The 24,215-nt window shown below is 36.1% G+C and overlaps 1 protein-coding gene across 2 annotated transcripts in view; it reads left to right on the top strand.

Moving 5' to 3' along the window:
* LOC131038959 (phosphatidate cytidylyltransferase 1) overlaps positions 1-24,215 on the top strand; it is a 59,567-nt gene that overhangs the window by 17,848 nt on the left and 17,504 nt on the right. The window contains exons 5-7 of one of the 2 annotated variants that reach the window (XM_057971582.2): positions 15,950-16,106; positions 16,425-16,472; positions 16,598-16,684. In XM_057971582.2, coding sequence (XP_057827565.1) covers positions 15,950-16,106; positions 16,425-16,472; positions 16,598-16,684 — 292 coding nt within the window. Of the gene's footprint in view, positions 1-15,949; positions 16,107-16,424; positions 16,473-16,597; positions 16,700-24,215 lie in introns of both variants that reach the window. The other variant, XM_057971581.2, reaches the window with a different exon arrangement.

Genomic DNA, 24,215 nt, shown 5'->3' with positions numbered 1-24,215 from the left:
GAAAACCTCCTAGGAGGAAAAACCCAGCCAGAAAAGATCCTCAGATCTGATTATGGATTATAGTTATGCAAACAATACAACACTTATCTGATGTGCTTTGTAGGTTCAGATTTTGCTGTCACTGGAGGTATGGTAGATCACGGTGGCTGCCTTAAACATTTACTTGCTATTATGTGAGAGATGGATGCTGATGTTGTCTTAACCTAAATTGCAGACCTTTAAGAAGTTCACTGATTCCTTGTGATGGATTTCGCACCTCCTTCTAATGGCAGATGTATATTGCTGTTGCTGTCATGATTTCGCACCTCCTATATATGTATGTTGCTGTAGCTATCATGTATTTTGCACCACCTTCAATATGCAGATTGCTTTAAGTGCAGATCTCTTGTGATTCCTTGGAGTTCACATTAGGCATGTAGGTTTCGCATGAAGAAGCAGATTGAATTGATGTTATAATGATAAGATCTTTCCTTTACTTATATGTGGCGAGAACCCTTTTGTGTAGGTCGGCTTCCTTTAATTAATTAATTGTATTTGTTTTACTTAAATGCCTTGTAAGTAGGGTCGGCCCTATTAGCAACACGATGAGTATTTTAGGCTTTGTGAGGCGCAGTTTAAGGTTGCTGTGGGATAGGGCTCTGCCCTATACTTTTGGGAAAAGGGCCCAGCCCTTTAGGGCGGATTCCAATGTTGCCTAAGGCAATTGGAATCCGCCATTCCCTAATTAATATCAACAGATGACAGATAATAATTTTAAGGAAAAAATTCTAAACCCTTCGAACAATTTTTGAGGAAAAAAAAAAGTGAAAACCCTGGGCCCTGTAGGACGAGGTTTGGCCTAAATCAATCTGATCAAGGCAACAATATTCAAATATCGTGAACATGCACTGTTTCCCGGTGTTGTGGTAGCTGTTGAACTTTTGACTATGTTCCAACATGATGTTGGTCAAAGATGCCATCACAAAAATGGAGGTTGAACGACGTCAACCTAGTGAAAGCATGAGGCAGAAGAATTTGATTCAAAAATCAGAATAGAAGCATCTGCACAAAAAATCCGAACCTGGAGGAGAATTCGTGCCCAAATTCTAAGGCGCAAATTTCGAGGTTTGGAAGAAACCCATAAATTATATTTTTTTGCAAACTTAAAACCTGAAATTTTTCCTGAAAATAATCAGAAAAAATAATAATTTGCAGAAAATAAAAAAATACCTCTGATTTTTTTTTTGTAAAAAAAGAAAAGAAAAATATAGACAATTTTTTTTCAAAAAAAATGCAAAAAATAATAGGGGCAGAAACCCTAGGTCGGATGTACAGCATAAACAACGCCCACAAAATTAGCATAAATCGTTGATTGTTTTTAAATTCCAAGGCAAATTTGTTGGCACAAAATTCAAGTCACGGAAAACGAGGCAACCAAAAAAATCTGAGATCTGATGAAGATATTGTCATTGATGTCATTAATATATACAGAGCCGCCTACAGGTGCAGCATATACACAGAGCCTACAGGTGCATTCAGGAAATTCATAAATTATACACAGATCCTACAGGTATATTATACAGAATACTAAATATGATATTTAGCGGCACATGTTTATATTAGAGGCGGCACATTCTTATTACACAATAGAAGACATCATACATATACCGTAAATATATTTTGTAGCGGCATTTATATATATTTATCGGGCCTAAATTAAAAACGACAGAGACTATATTAACAAAGCAAATATTAAAATGAAGCGGTACCTATATATATATTTATCGGGCCTAATTAAAAACGGCGGAAAGTTTATCGACTTGGATATACGGCATGACGTGTTTGGTTGGATCATCTGATTCATGCAGAGATAATATATGCAGACGATAATGGAACAGCAATTGGTATATTAAAGACAGATGGCAGATCTAATATTAATGCGGCGACTTTATATTGGAAGAGAAGTATATTATAATCTAAAGACATAATGTAATCGACTTTATTAAGGAGCAGCTTTCTGTTGTAATAATAATATTGCGATTTCAGAAAGGAGCAAAGGATATTATGTTGATAACAGCAACTTAACAATATAAGCTTGGCCGATTAAGAGAAAAGTGGCAGCGATAGCAATGATTAATAAAGTCTGAGTTATTAAACAAAAGTCATTAAAGAAGTGATTATAATTAAAGAATGCAGCGATTAATGATATGAATAAGTGCGAGTTGTAAAATATAAAAACAATGTTAAAAAACAAAAACAAATGTTTTTAATCAAAAGCAGTAAGGAAAAGCCACGTTGTCTTTACATGGAGAAGACTCTTCAATAAAGAGGCACGTCTTTTTGATGAATATATATATAGTAACTGTTGAGTGTTGAGAGTGAGAGAATAATTCTGACTTATAACTCAGAAAATAAAGTAGTTCTCAGAAGTGTGTGGAGAGTGATATACAATGCAAAAATAATAATTCAGAAGAAGAGGGTAAGGTGTGTGTGAAGCATGATACATATATGCTGAAGAAAATTCAGAGGTAGAAGTGTTGTATGTAAAAATATTAAAAAGAAAAATTCAAACGTGTGGAGAAATATGAAGTGTGGTGTTAGATAATAATGGAAGTGTAGTGCGGAAGTAAAAGAAGATGATAATTATCTTGTAGCAGATTTAAGATAAAATCTTGACAGATTTATGGAAGGAGTGTGGGTTATACAAAGGTTGATCAATATTACATCAGATTTGATAAGAAGCATACGTGCAGACATACATAAAATTGTGCAGGTTTGAGAAGGGAATCATAACAGTTTGAACAAAAGAGTGATAATCAAATTTGTTGAAAAATTATCCTTCATTAGTTGGTACAGCAACACATCAAAATGAAGATTTCAGATTCAAAGTGAAGTGAGTTGGTGCTTCTAGTGGGTTGGTGCTCACAAAACAGAGTTAGGAGGTTGGTGCTTCCAGTGGGTTGTTGCTCACAAAATCAGATTGGGGAGTTGGTGCTTCCAGTGGGTTGGTGCTCACAAACATTGTAAAAGAAATTTATATATAGCAAGCATTTTTAGTGGTTTTCTCCCGCATTGGGTTTCCACTTAAACCTTTGTGTTATTGTGTTCATATGCATAATTATTTTAATTACAAAGTATTAAATTGAAGAGCACGTTATTATACTGATTCAACCCCCCCCCCCCTCTCAGTATAATCGCGTGCTCTTCGAGATCAACCCAAAAAAGCTCTCAAAAAACCCACGAAGAATCTAAAATCAGAATATAGATCCGACGGCTCAAAAATTGAGGCACGGAAAATGATGCACCCAAAAAAATCTGACGATGACCCAATTGAGGTCTCAAAAAACCCACCAAGAATCTGCAAGCAAAATAAAATTTCGACTTAAACTGAAGGGTCAAACCCTTGTCGAAAATTGCAGAAACCCTAGGAAAATTTTCAATCTCCAAAAAAAAAACTCCAGGTTGCAGGCCCGAAAATCTCCAAGACTCTAAAAAAAAACATGAACTGCTGCCCAACACAGAAATTCGCCCACAAACCAGAAACCCTTGAAAAGCCTTCTAAAAAGCAAAATCGTTTTTTTTTATTAAAAAACAATAATTTTTTTTTGGAAAATATTCCAGAAAGAAGGGCATGAATTTTTATTAAAAAATTCGCCAAACTTTATATAATCCCATTGACCCGCTCTGATACCATGACAAATAAATTGAATGAATGATTCAATAATCGGATAATGTATTCAACAATATACAAGCGTATATATAGAGATTACAACACGACGTTCTAAATTAAGAACAAGTTGTTTAAAGTGAACTACCAAAAAGCTAAACGCTAAATAAAGCTTAAAAGCTAATTAACTAAAAAGAAAAAGCTAAATGCTAAATAAAGCTTAAAAGGTAATTAACTAAAAAGAAAAACTTAAAAAGCTAAATGCTAAATAAAGCTAAATGACCATTAAACAAGGAACTAAATATAGGTGACTAAAATATAATCAAATATTCTAATAGTTGTCGTGGGATTGACCCGAGCCTTTTTGCTGAGAGGACTGACTTTAATCTTTATCTTTAGCAAAGGATTTAGTTGAAAAACCTATTTTGTGGAGGACAAACTAGCACCGCTACCAAACTGCTGTTTCCAGCAATCTTGTTGTAGAAGTTTTTTGTAGAGCTCTGGAAACTTCAAGTCAACATTAGTTGAGGTAATGTTGAGCGTCTCAATAATGTGCTAATAAGACTTTGGTAGACTTTTTAGAGTGATGACTACCATGGCTTCTTCCTCCATCTTCCGACCAATCATCTCCAAATGATAACGGATGTCCTTGATGTTTGTGAGATGCTCCTGTAGAGACATCTTTTCAGGCATCATTATGGAGAACAACTGATTCTTTTGAAAGAACACATGCATCTTTGTAGTTGTCTTGGTGGACGACACTTGAGGCAATTGATCATTAGTAATAGAAAGTTTGATAAGTATCATGGCTTCCCGGTTGTGCTCATCAAATTTGTCCAGGTCTTGTCTAGTTGTTGTAGGATGAGTTTCATCAAACAAGTGCATCAAGGCAATGATATTCAAATATGGTCATCATTTGCTGCTTCTAGGTGTTGTAGTTTCGACCATTGAACCTCACACTACCTTTCAGCATAATGTTGGTCAAAGATGCCATTTTTCATGCTTAAGAAGACACAAAAAACAAAGTAAACAAAAGAGGCAAAAATTTGATTGAAAAATTGAGTGCACGAAACCCAAGGCATGGATCCCAAAGCACATAAAATGGCAAATACTGAATCACGAATTCTAATGCAGAAAAAAGACTCAAACTTGACACAAATTTCGAGGCATTGCAAAAGAGGGCAGCACAAATTCCAATACAAAACCCTAGGTCGGCAAACCCCAGGTTCCAAAAAATTGAAGAACGAGACGATCTTTAGCAAAAAATCGTAAAAAAAACACAAAAGAAACCCTACCTGCAAAAAAATGCCCTAGTTGAGGAGTAGCAGAGTAGAATTGTGTAGAAAAAAATGTAGAAAGGTCGTCAATTTGGGAAGATTCCCATCGTGTCAAAACACGCGAGATGAATAAAAATGCGGAAATAAATTGCATCATCCTGTGCAGAAGAAAACCCATGAACATTTGTAGGGAAAACGCGAGTGAAAACAAACTTCGTGTGGAAATATCACAGACGCCCACAAAACAAGAAAAAAAACGAGTTGGAAAGAATGCAGAAACCCGTTTTGCGAAATATAGACGAAGGAAGAAAATGCATAGTCGTTGCAGACGTCGCGTGGGCCGAGAAACAACAAACACGAAAAGAAGCCATTGTAGGTTGGAATAGAAATGCGCGAGTTGCATTAAATCAAGAGGAAGACATAGCACGCGGGGGAAGAAAGCTTCGACAACCTTCATAAACACAGGCGCTAGAAACCTTCGCACGCATTCAGTCTCACACGATATAAAACATTGCGAATTATAGACCACGAAAAAGCTTCATGAGTATATGCCAACATGAGAGCTAATTTTTTGAGCTAAAAAAAAAGACGAAGGAAAACTTGGAAATTTTTTCACTAAAATATTCAATATGAAAATTTGATGATTAATATTTTTTTCAAAAAAATTCTTTATTCCCGATTTGATACCATGAAAAGATGGTAATTGCACGATTTTATTAAAATAATGCAAATGTACATATAGGCAATTACACAGACGAAGTTTCCTAAAGAAACATTCGATAACTAGAAACAAAATAAAGAATCTAATCTAACTAAGATTACGCCTAAAATACATTATTGACCATTTGCAAATATTAATCTAATATTTGTTTCTTTGAAAATCGATTTTTTTTCATGTGAAAAATTGTGGGTTTATTCATTGTGTAAAATCATGTGAAGTTTGTGCAAGGAAAAATCATAGACTTTTTATGCTAAAAATCATGGATTAGAGTTGTTGAACAATGGCAGACTTTGTTTTTGATAAAAATCATGGATTTTAATGAGAAAAATTGTGGATTGTTTGGTGAAAATTGTGTCCAGCAAAGTGGGAATCATGCCTATTTTTGCATCATATTTTGCACCTATTAGAGATGTATGATTTTGATTCATGTTTGAAAATCATGTGTATGAGAGTTTTTTAGACCATCTTGTTCAGCTAGGGCACAAATTTCTATATTTTTGCTTTTTTAACAGCAGCTAGGGCATGAAACTTTGCTTGTTTTTGGGGAAGATTTATCCATCAAAGGTATTTTGAATCAATCTATTATTCTGAGTCAAATTCACGTAAGTGTTAAGGTTTGTACAATGTTGAGCGATGATTCATATGGACCAGCTAGGATTTGAACCTAATACCTTCCATTTGCTGTTGGAGTGCTCTACCGATTGAGCTGTTGGCCCCTCTTTTGGCCAGCCCATTGTTGGTTTGAATGCAGTTTAATTCCAACAGCCCACCTACCTTAAGCCACACTGTAGGTTTTTGAGGCTTCCAACAAGCTTTGATACCACATGTTGAGCTACAACTCATAAGAATCAGCTAGGAATTGAAGATAGGACCTATCATTTTCTATTGGAGTGGTCTACCAACTGACCTACTAGCCCCTCTTTGTACTGCCCATTGTCGGTCTAGGTGTAGCTTATTTCCTCTATCTTCAAGAACAATACCCCATAATTTGCTTCACATTTTTTACTTTGTTACCTCTTCCTATCTAAGAGTCCACTTTGCATTAACCATCATTAGTTATAGAGATTTTTGCACCTCGAGCATCCTCCCTAACAAAATAAATTAGCTAGTACATCTTGTTTCCATGAGTTTGAAGAATTCTTTCCTCAAAAAATTGTTGAAGAGAGCAATTGACGTGTGGCAGTCGCAAATGAAAATTTGTATATCTCTTCTGTTTGGCATGACTGTTAAAATAATATTAATAACTTCTATAATGGTCATCTTTTATTTTTAGTGGTCATCTTAGTTGTCGACTTATTTAGCTATTTAGCTTTTTAGTTGACTTATTGAGCTTGTTAAGTTAGCTTTGTATTATTTAGCCTTTTAAGCTATATTTAGCTTTTTAAGCTTTTTAGCTTATTTGATTTCACTTTAACGATTAGTTCTATTTATAGAACATCGTCTTGTAACCTCTATATATACGTGTGTATATCGTTCAATGTAATTATCCGATTATTGAATCATTCATTCAATTTATTTTTCATTGTATCAGAGCATGGAAATTAAAATTTTTGAAAGTTTTTGTTATTAAAATTTTTCGAAGTTTTTATTGAAGAGATTTTTTTAAATTTGTTTTTTTAAAAAAAAAAGAGGAGGTTCTTTTCCTCTTCCTGGGCCGATTTTTTTTTTTTTGTAGGTTGAAAATTTTCCTAGGCTTTCTGCAATTTTCGACTAGGGTTTTGACCCTTCAGTTCAAGTCAATTTTATTTTGGTTGTAGATTCTTGGGTGGGTTTATCGAGACCTCAACTGGGTCGTTATCAGATTTTTTGGGGTGCATCGCTTTCCGTGCCTCGATTTTTGAGCAGTTAGATCTGCATTTTGATTTTAGATTCTTGGTGGGTTTTTTGAGAGCTTTTCTGGGTTGGTCTCAAATTTTTTTGGGTGCCTCTTTTTCCGTGCCTCAAATTTTGTGCTAGTGAATTTGCCTTAGAATTTAAAAACAATCCGCGATTTCTGCTAATTCTATGGACATCGGGAATTTTGGTGTCTTCTGGGCATTGTTTATGCTGTACATTCGACTTAGGGTTTCAATCGCTTTTTTTGCGTTTTTTTTTTTGGAAAAAAAATAGTCTATATTTTTTCTGATTATTTTCAGGAAAAATTTCAGGTTGTAAGTTTGCAGAAATTTTAATTTCTAGGTTTCTTCCAAACCTCGAAATTCGTGCCTTGGAATTTGTGCCAGAGTTCTCCTCGAGGGTTTCGGTTTTTTCAGCAGCTGCTTCTTTTGGGGTCTTCTTCTTAATGGCCTGTGTAGGAGATTGGTTTAGAAGATAGACAATAGTGGAGACTACTTTTGCCCATAATTTCTTTGGAACACTTCTATGTTCCAACATAAACCGAGCCATTTCAGTTATTGTATAGTTTCTCTGCTCAACAAAACTGTTTTGCTGAGGGGTGTAAGGTGTGGTAAGTTGATGCTTGATGCTATGATGTTCTCAGAAGTTGGAGAAATTAGAAGAACAAAATTCCCCCCCATTATTTGACCTAAGAGTAATTATATGATGACCGGACCCTTTTTCTACTAAGGCCTTAAACTTCTGGAACTTGCTAAACGCCTTTGCTTTTGTTTAAGAAAATACACCCACATTTTGCGACAAAAAAATACTTGGACCCAGTAACTGAAGGAGTGTTCATTGGTCCACAAATATCTGCATGAACCAATTGTAATACCTTGGAAGCTCATCAAGTATCACCATTCGAAAATGGAGTTCGATACTGCTTTCTAGCCTGACAAGCTCCACAAACTACATGATTTTGAGTCTGAATCTCAGGTAAGCCAACGACTAGACCCTCCCGAACTATCTGAGAGAGATAGTGTTTGTTGATGCTAGAGGTTGCTGATGGAAGAACTTTTGGCTGCCATGGCATGCTCCTTAGAATCACCAGTGCCAACAAATCTATAAAAACCATGATACTCAATACCCACAACAATTGTAGCGCGAGTCTCTCAATCAACAATATTGCATTTATGCGTCCTGAATACCACATCCAATCGAGAGTCTCATAATTTGACTAACAAAAAGGAGGGTGAGTTCCATGCTTGGAACATAGTATACATTGAGTATACATCTATTTTTCCTTAGCAGAGGATTTTGCTGTGAAAGTCTATTCTGTGGAGGACGAACTAGCTTTGTTACCAAACTGCTGTCTCCATCGATCCTGGTGCAGAAGTTTGTTGCAAAGATTAGGAAATTTCAAGTCAACATTTGTTGATGTAAGTTGAGCGTCTCAATGAAGCTCTCATAAGATTTTGGTAGACTTTTCAGAGTTATGACCACCATATCGTCTTCCTCCATATTTCGACCAATTGCCTCCAACTGATCACAAATTTCCTTGATCTTCATTAGATACTCTTGTAGAGATGTCTTTTCAGGCATCATTATGGTTCTTCAAAAAGAATACACGAATCTTGTTTGATGTTTCATGGAGATCCTTCAAATGAGTCTAGATCTCTGTAGCTATCTTGCTTGACGACACTTGAGGCAGTTGATCATCAGTAACTAAAAGTTTGATGAGCATCATGGCTTCCTCGTTGTGCTCATCAAATTTGTCTTGGTCCTGTCCAATTGTTGTAGGACGAGTTTCTGTACCCAAAACAAGTGCATCAAGACGATGATATTCAAATATGGTCATCATTTGGCGCTTCCACGTGTTGTAGTTGCGGCCGTTGAGCTTCTAACTGTGTTCCAACATTATGTTGGTCAAAGATGCCATCTTTCATGCTTTTCGAGGCACAAGAAATGAGGTAAACATAAGAGGCTGAAAATGGGTGAAATGACAGTCAAATGTTGATTGCACAAAATTTGTGGTACAGATCCCAATACTCAAAAAGATTCAAAATGCAGGTACAAATCCCAAGGCAGAAAAATAGGTTTGAAGACCTAGCATAGACTTTGGAGGCACAAATCTCAAGATACACAAATTAAATGCAAAATGCCCTAGGTTGGGTCTAGGTCGTAGGCAAGAACAAACCTGTGAGAAATCCAGGTTGAGAGAACTTGGTTGCGGAAAAAAAGAACAGACAAAGCTCCCATCATAGAATGAGGGTTGACAGAAAGTTGTGAACGTCTGCAAAAAAAAGCACAAGAAGTCAATTCATGGGAGGAAAACCTTCGAGCCAGAAACCTGCGAGCTGAAACCACGCGGACACAAGCACAAGCCCGATGCAAGGAGATCACGTGGGAATAACAGGAGAAAACATGAATTATTCACGTGAACAAAGGAGACATGAATAGAAAAAAGTTCGTGCAAAATGGAAGTAAGAACCAATCACAAGTAGCAGAAGTGAAAATTCCCTCTTGCATGCGCAAAAAGAAAACATAGGGTGTCATCAAACGGAGGCAGAAAGGTAGACAAAGACGTCGAAGGTAGGTGTCAAAACACGATGCGAGCAGTTGCGGACCCACGACCCTTTAGAAACCCGTGTGGCAAAAAGAAATCTACCCATGAATTTGCAAAAAAAAAAAGCACAATCTTCTGCATCCCTTTTCAAATTCTCAGAATCAGAAGCCCTTTGTGGGTTTTGAACAGAAACGATCCACAAAAGTTCAACGGAACCACACAAATGAGTGCAGAGAAAAAACTCTTGAAAAAATTTTCACTAAAAAACTTAGTTGAAGAAATTTTTAGAATTACAAAGTTTTTCATTGTTTTATTCCTGCTTTGATACCATGTTAAACAATGGTAATTGCTTGTTTGTTATTGAAAGAATGAAATGTACATATAGGCAATTACATTGCTGCTGTTTCCTAAAGAAACAATTGATATTTGATAGCAAAATTAGAAAAAATCTAATCTACCTAAATATACATTATTGACCATTAATAGTAAGATTTGCCAATATAATTCTAATACCTTGAGCCACTTGACCTTGGATTTTTGGTGCCAGAGTATTTCCTCCATTCTTAACACTTAGTTAAAGTTCTCCATTAACTTGGTCTCTTTCTCCCTTTAGGCTTGATTAAAGTCATGCTTGGCAATTGCTCTCTCAACCTCCTTTAACTCGTTTTCTATCTTTTCATTATTGTCAAACAAATCCCTCAAAAACTCCTTATTCCATGATCTGGCCTTCCTCTCCACAATAAACCTCTTACACCCCCTGATTTCAGTCACGCTTGACAATTGCCCCCACAACCTCCTTCAATTCGTTTTCTCTCTTTACTTTTTTGTCAAACAAATCCCCCCAAAACTCTTTATTCCACGATTTGGCCTTCCTCTTGACTTCTTGCAACTTCCTCTCCACAATAAAACTCTTACACCTTCTGATTTCAGTTTTCCACCAATCACCAACTAAGCGATCAAAGTTTGGATTTTCATACCAGAAAGCCAAAGCAAGATCATCTGATAGTCTCTAGTGTTAATTTCAAGCAATCAGATGTTAAACTAACCCAATTAATTATAATCAGACTGTGAATAAACAGTAATAGTAATAAAACACAAGACACAAGACGCTAATACCCTGGGAAGACCTCCCTCTTGGAGGTGAAAAACCTAGCCTTAAATATGATATGTATTATCTCAATTGTAGGCAATTACAATATAGCAAACTTATCTCAGATTGCTGTCCAAACAGCAAGTTGACAAGGTAATGAAGGATGTAGCCCTAATCAACAGTAGATGACGAAAAGAGAGGATCAGCAGTAGATGACAACAATAGGCTGGAGCAGAATTGCAGAAGATCTTGACAACTTCGCCCAACAATATCCTTGACTGAATTCGCACAAGTGAAGAGTTCGCTAAAGTGTAGGAGAGCAGATTGCATTTGCTAAGAATGATTGTATAAATGACTTCATCTTCAAGTGGATTATATACCATCCTTTTGGCGCTAAACATCCTCAAGTCGGCTTGCAAGATAAATAATTAATATTATACATTTTCCCACGTTAGGTATTGGGTCCAGCCCAATAGCCACCACGTTACAATTGAGCCCAGCCCAAAACATAGTTAATTGTTACATTTGGGTCTACCCTATCTACAAGTTACATTCAGTATAGGACCACAAGTTACATCGCCCAATTAGGGTGAGACCAAATTGCAAGTTACATTTGTAGGGCCTGTCCTATCCACAAGTTACATTATAACAAGACATAATTACAAGTTACATGTATTTGGGCCCAGCCCTAAGTTCAATTTACATAATAGATAATACATGTGTATTTTAATTGTCATTGACAACATTAAAATACAATAGATAGGTATCCGAGCTAGCTACTATTTCAACATCTAGAAGCCCAAAGACTCGCATCTTTCTTGAATCCTCCCTCCCATTTTGTCCTTAGGTGCCAAGGTGGCATTGAAATCATCCCCAACAATCGAATTTCCCTTACGGTGAAGGCCTTTAAAGTTCCTAAGATAGTCCTAGAATTCCACATGCTCTAGTTTTGTAGTAGGCCCATACACATTAGAAATCATCATAGAACTGCTATCCTTCAGATTCCTGCAACTAACAGACAAACAGTATTGCTTTACTTCTATGAGAGCATCAATAGTTTTGTACTTGTTCCACAGGCAAGCTAGACCACCAACAAAACCAATCAAATCAATAGCCACACCATCACCATTAGCCTATATCTTAGTTATCAATTCTTTGAATTTTTCTTCCTCCATTTTGGTTTCGTGGATAAGCATAATATTAGGAACCTTCGTAATGATCAATTGTTCAAGAAAACGATGTTTCTCAAGGCCATTAAGCCCCTTGATGTTCCAATTGAGAACCTTCATTAAAACCCGAAATAGGGAAGTGCTTGCCTCCAGCATTAACATACTTCCTAATTGATGCTTGAGAGCCATTCTCCAGATTTTCACGTGCCTTTGACTTGGCCTTACTTTTGACTTCCTTCCCTTGCTATTAGCACCACCTGTGTCCATTGTAAGGGTAGTCCTACCTCCAAATTTCTTTGTTTTCTTGGTAGCTATGGTCCATTCAATCTCTTGATCATCATCATGATCTAGTGTCGACCTTGCCTCCTATAACCTTACAAAATCTAATACCATCGCATGCAATTGGCTTCCTACTCCTTTTTTAGTTGTGCCCTCTGCATCCTTAAGCTTCACCACCACATTTTTAAGAATCTCTCCTTCCTTTGGCATAGAGGAAGAATCACTATTTGCTCGACATTGGGGTTGTGCTTTGCTGACAATTGATTTGGTTAGTTCATGGAGCACACCTGAAATCTCCTCATTGGGCTTCTCTAGATGCACACTATTGCCTGTCTCGCCCATATCAATGTTGGGACCAACACACTCCTAAGCTATGCGCCCTGTAGCCACCGTTAGGGCTTTCAATTTGTTGCTGTTTTCTCCAGCATGCACCTCTAAATTTTTTGCATCAGTATTGTCATTTGTAGTGGAAGGCCTAGTTGTGATCTTATTTGTCAAAAATGTACCATTTCCCACACACACCTTGGCCTTGTGCCCTATTCTCGTGCATTTGAAGCATTGAATAGGCAATCCCTCATAGTCCATTGCTTGTATCCACATCCCCAATGCCGAGGAGAGCTGAATTGATAGTTGAGTCAGTAGGGTGAGATCCACCTAGAAGCATAACCTTATTCCCGCTAATGGTTTGCCATTGATCAATATCTGCTCGCTTTTGATATAGCTGCCCAACAAATTACGAATCAACTCATAATTCTCTTCTGAACAGAGTTCTTGCGGCAATCTAGATAACCTAAGCTACATAGGGACTTTTCATATTTGCTCCTTGTTGAAAATGTAGCTAGGTCGTATCCCTTGATTGGGCCGACCTAGCTTGGTAAATTTTAATGTGGCCTTCGGCCTTAAAATTTATTGTGTATGGGCCTATTTGAGGTATTGTGTAACTTGTAAATTCAATAGGTCAGGACCTATTAATATGTAACTTGTAAAGTGTTATTGGTCAGGTCCTAACCAATGTAACTTGTGATATTGGTCTGACCCTATAATGGCGAATGTAACTTGTGGTTATAAATGGGTCTGACCCTATAATGTAACTTGTGAATTTGTAATTTGGCGCCAAAGCCGCCCAAGGCATAAGGGTTAAGGGCATATATATAAAGGAAGTGACTTGAGGTCACAAGTTACATAACATAAGCGAATATCATCTGCCTTAATGCGATCTGTTCTGCTCCAAAAGATCAGCGAACTACATTCTGAAGTCAGCAAAATTGTCTTCTAGCTGGGGGAACATCTTCCTAGGTCTGCCAAACCTGCTCCTAGGTCTGTCAAGCCTGCCCCAAGGCTGCCGATCCTGCTCCAACGCTGCTGAACTTACTTCAGGCGGTGCTACATCTGTTCTAGGGCAAGCGAACTCCCTCACATGATCTGCAATCAACAATTTGGGCGATTGTTCAAATCTGACCTGAACTGTGATTCAAATAAGTTCTTTGTATGCCCTAGAAGGGCAGTAATGTAATCTGCTGCTATACCTAATCTAATCAGATCTGAGATCTTTGGTTGCTGGGTTTTTCCTCCAAGAGGGAGGTTTTCCCAGGGTACATGTGTGTTATGTGTATGATTTACTTTGCATTCGGATTTTATGTTCTATACTGCTAATCTGATCACTAAAAACTAACACTCGTCCTACGGAATGAAATCGGGGGACCAAGCCCTAATTAATAGCCTCTCATGCCTCATAAACCATGGGTCACCTCTCAAGGCGCGATCACTCTCCAATTTTGAAGGAAACACAATTTGGATGAACCCTTGCAGTAATAAGCTGATGAGTGGATTTGAACCTTTCCAGGAAAGGGCGCACCAAGTTTTAGTCTGAGCCATCGTGGGCCAAATGCCAATGAATTTGGCAATAACCACTGTTTGCTTCAACCGTTTTACCTTCAAATTGAGCAGAGCATTCGGTATGGCTATGTTCTGTACTCCTGCTATGGAGACATTAACATTCCCCATGACAATCTTAGCATTAAACCCTTTTGCCGCTCTGTGAGAAGATCTCTGCTCCACTTCAACAAAAAGATGCCCTAGCTTGCAAGCTCCCCTTTGGGGCTCCTTCCTTTCAACGATTCTGCCATTCTCCCTGCACACCACCAGATTGAGGTTTATGCCCTCGCGTTCTCTGCCCTTACCTCTTTTACCTTTACTGCTTTCGCTTATTCTTTCTCTAATTTTAAACTATGTTTTGTGGTTTCTCTATTTGTGGAGAAGCTCTTTTTATGTTCTAAGTTTGGATTTCCAAACTCCTGCTTCCATTTCTGTGTGCACTTTTTAAGGGTTTTCCTTCTCTTAGAATTACATTCCATTGTAAGCTTCTACATTACTTTTGGTAGATGGAATACCAGTTAAGACACCTTTTGCATTATTATTGAAGGTACTTTCGAGTCCTAAGTTGCTGAATCGTGGAATTTTTTGAGCAATTCCAGGTACGAAACGTACCGGAATCGGAATCTGAAAAGAATCTCTTGTGGGTGTGTTCGGGGTTCATGTTTTTAGATGTTGAAATGTTTTTAAAATGTTTAGTGATTCTAGTTTGATCTTTTTGATATTCTTAAGACCTATAGTGGTGATTAGTGAATTCAGAACTTAGCTATCTTGAGATTCTAGTTTGAAATTTGTAATGGTTTTGTTTAGCATATGTATTGGTTTATGACATTCTAAACTTAATTCTATTTTTTAGCTATATATGTGTGTGTGTGATTTTGTATGGAATGTACTGAAAACATACCCAACCCTCCCAAAAAATTTGATATCGAAAACTGAATTTAAATTAATATGTTATGTTTTAAAGTTTGAGATTTGCAATGGTTTTGTTTAGCATATGTATTGATATATGACATTCTAAACTTAATTTCATTTTTTTAGCTGTATATATACATAATAAAATTGTATGAACGTACCGAAAATGTACCCGACCCCCAAAAACATTTCTGCCATACCAGCGTTTCATACCCATGTACCTGTTCCTGTATCCGTACCCAATGCGGCAACTTAGTTCGAGTCAGATTGACTTATTTTAGTTAATTGCGACATTAATATAATTTCATTTTTTCTTCCTTCTGATGTGTCCATAGTTTGGAGCAAAAGAATGTGCCTGACCTTCTAGCCCTTGCTCCCTATTGATGAACATTTACATATTTTCTGTCTTTGCTGATGCAAGAAGCATGCAGGGCACTTTATTATTGGTGTTTCCCAACAATTATTGCAATTGTGCCCTGTTTTTTTGGTAGAGTTGTATATGTTTTTTTAATTTTAACTGAGATTTATTTACTGTTGTATGCCATACTGTCTGATTGGATGTGCACTTATTTTTAACTTTTCATTCTATTTGGTTGCAGGTTTCTATTGCCAGCTTCACTGATTGTCATCAATGACATTGCAGCTTACTTTTTTGGGTTTTTCTTTGGACGAACACCTTTAATTAAACTTTCTCCAAAGAAGACTTGGGAGGGATTCATTGGAGCATCTGTGACAACTATAATTTCTGCTTTTCTGGTTGTTACTACAATCGTCTCTATTTTTTACTTTTATATTATGTTTTATATATTTTGTGATACAATTCCTCCATATGAAAGCTCTTAGATTGCTACATTCTTCTGATTTTCATTATGATTTACATAAATGGCTTGATAACAATCCTTACAGTTTTGGTTTTTTCTCCTTAATTTTAAAGCAAGCATTTGATTTTTTGAGATGACAATCTTAAGGCCTCACCTGATAAGATTTTAATCAAGGGCATTACCAGATTGCTTAAATAGAGATTTGAGTTCCTTTATCTCTAATGTAAACTTAACTTTGAACTGTGCTTTTTAGCTGGCAAATTTACTGGGACGTTTTCAGTGGTTGACTTGCCCACGCAAGGTGATGCTACTTAATGCACTGAAATATTCATCAATAGTTCATCTCTTACAAAATGGAAGTTTTCGTATTTTCTATCTGGTATAATGATATGGAATGCTTATAAGTTCACTGATGAAAAAATACAGGATTTGTCGACTGGTTGGTTATCATGTGATCCTGGTCCCATGTTCAAGCCAAAGCTCTACTCCTTTGAAAGTTGGTTACCATTGTGGGTAATGGATTATTATGTACTATCTCCTTTTCTTGTGTATTCTTTTATATTGTTCTACTTCTATTATGATAGAGTATATGGGGTGTATATCTTCCAAATAATGTGTTTCATACAGTATAGAGACTAGTTGTTAAGTTCTAGTTGTCACAGTTTACTGGCTTTTTGTCTTGACCCATGTCCATTGTTTCTTTCTTGAAGCTTTTCTAGTTACTGAATAGAGTATAAATTGACAGGTAAAGAGACAAATTAACTTCAAACTTTGAAGATCTTAGATGACATTTCCAAAATTTTCTTAGTTCACTAATTAATTCCAGAGTTCTATATGTTTAGGTCTAGCAAAGATAGGGATGGGTATGCCATCTTGGTGATCAAAGAATTAAGACAAATCTGCCTTTCCACAGAAAAACATTGTCTTGTACATGTCAATGTTTTAATTCGCACCTCTCAGTGCAACACAAAATGGAAAAGATGTGCAGTACAATTGCTTTTCAAATTAGAAGAGGAAGCTCCCATTAAAATGAAAATTAATCTACTATGAACAATATGTACTTGCAACTTACAAATTTTACAATGTTTTTTTCAGGATTTCACATTCAGGCAGAATAAACTATTAATGTGCATCTTTATTGGGGTTGCCTACTGTAAATGGTTGAAATGCTTTACCAAACACTAGACAAAGGATTTTATGTTTTTGTCTTAAAAATAAATTTCAAGACTAGTCACTTGCGCTAATTAGCTAGAAACAAAAGCTAAACAATGCAAGTACAATAGGAGGATAAAATAGGTTAAAACGTGATAATTGCATTCAAAGTTACAACTATTGACCTAACACCTACAACAATTCAAAGATTTCTATATTTATTAATTTCTCATTTATAAAAGCATAATAATATAAGGTGAAAACACATCAACAGTAATTTAGAAGTGAAATAGACGCAGTAAATTCTATTGGATGACAAATTCTAGATTTAATTGAAAGATTGAGTACTCAATGAATAGCAACTTAGAGACAATATGTAGGTGTGAGAATTATCATTGGGGATTAAGTGCAAAAATAACATTTATTTATATTTTTTAGAAAGCATTGCATGAAAATAAAGGAGGAAATTATTTGCTACTTCTACCTTGATTAGTTTGATTACATGAATGCACGTTTTACTTTTATTGCAAATTAATTTTATCCACTAACTTCCATTCCAATATTTGTGATTGCTAGCTCAATTGATGATTAAAATTATTACAATTCATCCCTTAGAAGTCACGTCTTTCGCATGGCAAGAGATTAAAAATAGCGAACTCCTGAAAAAGTTCCTTGTGCTAAAATTAGAGACACTAAAAAATAATACCACCTAAAAATAACAAGTCCCAAAATTTGCCCTTTCCTATGAAAAAGCCAAAAAGGTGATTGCTAAAAATAGTTTAGGTTAAAAATAGACTTCTGGATAGATGACTTTGGATGGTTCTAATAAAGATTTTCCTATGTTTCGAACCTGGCAAATATTTTGAAAATTCTCTAAATTTTTTAGTCATGATGACATGCTAAACAAATGAACTTGAGTATCCAGCCATGGCAATTTCATCCTTGAAAGATGACCTCTTTATTGTTTTGGAGGAGCTTTTTACTATGTTTATTGCTAAAAAGTTTTCCTCAATGCCAACAATTTTTAAATTTTTTTGGGAGAAACTTTTTACTATTGTTGTCCCCAAAAGGTGCACTTCATACTTTTTTTTTAAACTATGAATGTGTAGTTTGGAGCATAGCCCCAAAAATTGGCAAACCAAAAGTTCAAAATTTAAATCTTTTGAAAATATTTGGGAAAAAATGGATTAAAAAAATAGAATATTGTAGAAAAAGGGACTATATTTTTTTTTCTGAAATTGAATGGCATTTCCATAGCATAGAGATGTATAGAGTAAAAAAAATAGAGTTTAACACATGAATTGTTGACAATGCATAAATATAAGTAGATGGTGATAGTTGACAAAATGTGAATCACAATATTATTTGTATCATGTACAAAGTTAACCTATAAACTAAGTACAAAATTCCAAAAAATTAAATGTAGCCAATGACTTGCTACTACAAATAGTGCTATGCTAGAGGGCTGCAGGTCTTGATGAAGCTCCTGGGTAAGAGCCTCCTCCAAGTTGTTCAATATCACTAGGATCCAAATTGGCCTTTGGTAAGATTTCAAAATCCTCAGGCTCAAGAATTTCATCATCAGCAGCAATCCACTTAGATTCCGAATCAATCTCATCAAGGTCAATTGGCTCAGCATCCTCAATAGTACTTGTTTTTGTCCATGTAGAAATTAGTTTTGGCCTTACAAGTGAATAACATAATGAATATAATTTCAACCTACTATAAGTATATCAAATTGGCCTCTGGTAAGATTTCAAAATCCTCAGGCTCAAGAATTTCATCATCAGCAGCAATCCACTTAGATTCCGAATCAATCTCATCAAGGTCAATTGGCTCAGCATCCTCAATAGTACTTGTTTTTGTCCATGTAGAAATTAGTTTTGGCCTTACAAGTGAATAACATAATGAATATAATTTCAACCTACTATAAGTATATCAAAAGTTCAACCTTGGGCTTTCTTTGGCTTCAAGCCGAGGTTGTGGTAAACAAACACCAAGCCATTCATTCATTGTTGTGTTAGGTGGTTGCGTTTTTTGGAATGCATGTTAAAAAACACTCCAAGTACACTCACAAGTAACTGGCTCAAAATGCATCTTGCCATCCAATTGGTTTCATGACCAGAAGAATCTCACTCTTGCATTGAAGAACACATTATATGGAGATGATATCATGTAAGAATCTCTTAAAATATTGACAAATTTAATATACATGTCCACAAAATAGAGACATTGTCATAAGTTTATAGAGTCTACCTTGTTGGAAGGTCTTCCCGCCTTTTGGGGTAGCTTTAGGTAAGAGAAAATCCCTGCTTGCTTGTACATTGGCAACTTTATCATAGCTGCCTGCAATTGTTTTGTGGTAGGGAACATTTTCTCCATTCATATGAACAAGCCTCGCATGATCTCAACATCATCATGTCTGAATGAAGTGTTATAGAACAACATTGGATTGAGATAGTATCTTGTAGCATAGAGAGGAAAGTGCATTTGTTGATCCCATCTTTTATCAATCATGTCCCATAATGGCATATATTTGTACCTATTATTTTCCATCATACCCCTCATCAATTCCTTGGCCTTATCAATGGCCTCATACAAATATGAAATCATTTTTAGAGCAAGTGTGGAAACTTATTTTCTATCTGGTATTGGGTAAACCATTTTATATGGCTGATGTACTTGATTTGACAAGATTTTGGGTAGAGCTTGGGAGTGCATGATAGAGCTGGCATTGCGTAGATTGTAATGCAGAAAGTCTCTACATAGATTGTATTGTTTTCCGTCTGATATTGCATATCAACCCTAAAAGTCACAACACAATATGAAAGCAAAACTACCTTCATTCCTTACGCACCTGAAACTCCATATCTACTTGTCGCTCAGGGATGCAAGTTTTCTACTGTGTTCTTTAACATTTGACATTGAATTATCAATTATCAGCTGTGTTATGTCATTAATTGTGTATATTACAGCCAAACCCAACCATATCAAACCTGTGGAAAAAAGTGAACTGCCAAACCCAAACCTGAATCAGCAACTTAAGGGTTTAGCAGTCTAGGAAAACCATTTTGGATGCCAAAATATCAATTTCATAGGTTTGGCCAATTGCAAGAAAATAAATCTTTTAATATACATTTAAGAGAATATTTATATTAAATTGGCAAACATAAAAGGTTTTTGGAATAAACTAGCAACTGGCAAAATGTTTGATGAACTTTGCCTAAAAAGGACTAGGGGACATGAAGAAACCAGCAGATCAATAATATTATTTTGTAATAGAGTGGTAATTTTTTGGAACCTATTTATTAATGAAAGCTTATTCTCTCTCCATCGTCCATTTAGATTTTAACGTGCTTACTGTTGTGGCTGTAGCCACTCTTCTGCTCTGTTATTTGCTAACCCCAAAAAATGATTTCCATCCACAAATATATTTTCCTAAGTTTTACCAATCTACAAAAGAACACCCCAACAAATGTTTCACAGTATCTTTCCTTAATAGTTAAATGATATTGGTGTTTTGATATAATCCACTTTTTCAGAAGAATGGTAGGCAGAAGATTTGAGACTTTATTGCGTGTGCATGTTGACCACAAACAACATGAGAAACAATCTACAATCAAGGGAACAATTTGTGATCTTTAATCATTTGCAGTTTATGTAAGAGACATTGAAAGTCATCACAATGGAGTGATGATGCTCCCTAATACAGCTACAAATGTGACAAGATAATTTAGAATACCCTTTGAGGGTAGTGGAGCCAGTTTGTCTTTCTTAAATTTTTATCATTTATGAATATGACTCATGGAACACAACTAACTGGTTAAGAATTGGAGACTGTAGAAGAGGCAACCAAATTTGATGTGTTAATTGTTTTTGTTTTGGCTAAAGAAGGTGAAGAAAACATCTGGGATTTAAGGAAAACTTAATTAAATTGAAGAAAACTTAGTCAAATGAAGTCAAATATTCCCAACATTAAAGAAGATCATGGTATACCACAATTTCTAATCTGTAAATATATCTTACGGGGTAAAAAATTGTAGAAAACATAGACAATGCACTTGAAACATAAACAAATATTTTTCACGGCAGGCAATTCTATACTTTAGTACATTAGTCAAACAATTATCTTTGAAGACCCCTACCTCTGTTTGCTCAAATTTGCAGTCACACCTTTTTTCATGTTCCTCTGTTCCCTTTTCTCTCTCCAGTGGTGCTAAAAATTGCAGTAGTGGTCAAAATAGGTTGCACGACTGCAATATATAAAGAAAATTGCATTTATAGGGTTTGTTTTTGGTGGTGTTGAAATGTGGTATACGCATTCTTTATATATTATTCTAACATCAATCGCTTTAGAGAGGAAGATTTATTCTTCCTTTATACCTATCAGTGGTGCCCCTTCACCAAGGGTCACCACTCTTTCAAGTTGGTCTCCAATTATTATATTATTAATATTAATATAATAATTATTATAATATAATTATATTATCATGTTAATATAATTATATTATCTCATAATAATAATATAATATAATTATATTATCTCTCATATGTAATATTATCTTCATGTTGTCTATGTCGGCCTAAAGGAATCCGACCATAGCATCAACACCCCCTCTTAGTCGATTAGGCCAATTAGGCCACTTACATATTTGTCTTCCTTAGGCTGGAAGTGATGACCGATGCTACCAATTTCAACACTCCCTCTCAGCTAGGGAGGATACTTCTAGCTGCACAAGACATATCACCTCATCGAGATGACCAACACAATGACTATACTCATGAGCAAGCAGGAAGCTTATCACCTCATTGTGATATCACATTACCTCATCATGATGTTTTGACCACAATGGCTACATACATATGTGGAAAGGAGATATATCACCTCACGTGATATCAACCATTATGGTTTATTCATATATATCACCTCACGACATATCAACCATTATGGCTTATCCCATATCACTTCATGTGATATTCACCATAGATATTTCCTCAAGTAATATCCACCATTATGGCTTATCCGTAGATATCACTCCACATGATATCCACCATTATGGTATATCTAAAGATATTACTACATGATATGTCCACGGATTTCATGTCACATGAAATCCACCATGAATATCTCTTTATGTAATATCCACCATTATGGCTTATCCATGGATATCACGTCTCATAATATCCACCATTATGGCTTATCCATAGATATTACTACTAGAGATATAAACCATTATGAATGGTGTGATCAATCAATATCGTAAGATCGTCACCTTATGATAATGATCAGATGTACAAGTGTTCACGATTGAGAGATCGTCACCTCACAATAATGTTCACAGGGGCTCATCAAGCACTAAACCAAAATTGTCATGGAGTCACACACATGACATCCACCTTGAACCATATCAGAGGGTGTAGATAAGGGCTTTCTCCTTAATTCTCTCTCAAAGAGAAATGCAATCACAAGAGTTTACACTTTAAAACATCTTTTGAAAGGAAGAATACATTAGTGAATAGCGTACCTTTCCACCATGTCTCTAACATAGTGATACTTGATCTCCACATGCTTTGACCTTTCATGAAATACAAGGTTGGAGTCTGCATCATTCCAAGCTCACCAAGTATCATGAAACTCCATCCCATGAATCATAGTCCTCTGATTGCCATAATTTCCTGATCATTAGAGAAACCGTCTCGACATGTTCTACTCCCTCTGAACCAATATAACCAAGATCCTTGGAAGTCAGCTGAAGCAGATCCTTTAGCTACCCCCTCTGTCACGTAAGCATATCCTGCTCACATGGTCCCAATCATGGAAAATATCTTGCTCCAAGAATGCAATCAGTTCTGAATTGTCACTAATGACTTCAATGATGGGCAAATCAGCCTGCTTTGCTGCTACTGCTGAGATTTTAGAATTTTCCTTCTAGACCTTATTCCAAATCACTTTATTCGATTCATCTTGCAGATTCTTAGTCAAAGTAGTGTACTGAGGTTTAGTCCATCGAGTTCCAAATTGTGTCCAGAACTGAGTGTCCTCTCTTGATTCCTTCTGCAACAACTCTTCAATTAGGACAAGCAATTCTACTTCAGGATGCATTAGAGTAGAATTCTACTTGTCTAATTCCATAGTAATAAACTGTGGATTTATCCTCAGGCTTGGCTACATCAGAGCCTCCTTAGCTGAACTATTACAAATGTAATTGGTAAAAATTTGATGTATTTACTAATGATCAAAGCGATCATTAAATAGAGTTACAAGACACTATGTTTGTAATAAGAAACGATCGTTAGAATTAGAAAGAAACTAATTATACAAGATTTACAATATATTGACCATTAAACATAATAGAAACAAATATACTGAAGATATTATTCTAATACCCTCCCTTAATGGTCAATCTATCTATTACACCAAGGGGCCCCCTAAACTTAACAAACTTATCAGGAAGTAGGGACTTGGTGAGGATATCTGCAGTTTGGTCCTCTGTAGGAACATATTGCAAGTCCACAGATCCATCTTCAACCAACTTGCTAATGAAGTGACAATGAAGCTCAACATGCTTGGTTCTCTCATGGAAGACTGGATTCTTTGCGAGTTTCAACACCCCTTGATTGTCACAGAAGAGGGGTGTAGGACTGGCTTCAGACAATTGGATGTCTGAAAGCATCTGTCGAAGCCAAACTGCCTCACAAGCTGCTTTGATTGTTCCTCGATATTCAGCTTCAGTCGGGGAAAGAGCTACGACCTATTGCTTCTTACTGGTCCAAGTGATAGCACCTGTGCCCAAACTGAAGACATCCGGATGTAGACTTTCTGTCATCAACATAGCCCACCCAATCTGAATCTGTGAAACCAATGAGTCTGGGATCTTTGGTCTGTTCATAA

Source organism: Cryptomeria japonica, chromosome 3, assembly GCF_030272615.1.
Source record: "Cryptomeria japonica chromosome 3, Sugi_1.0, whole genome shotgun sequence".
In the NCBI taxonomy this organism is placed as follows: domain Eukaryota; kingdom Viridiplantae; phylum Streptophyta; class Pinopsida; order Cupressales; family Cupressaceae; genus Cryptomeria; species Cryptomeria japonica.
This window is presented reverse-complemented; position numbering and strand designations above follow the sequence as displayed.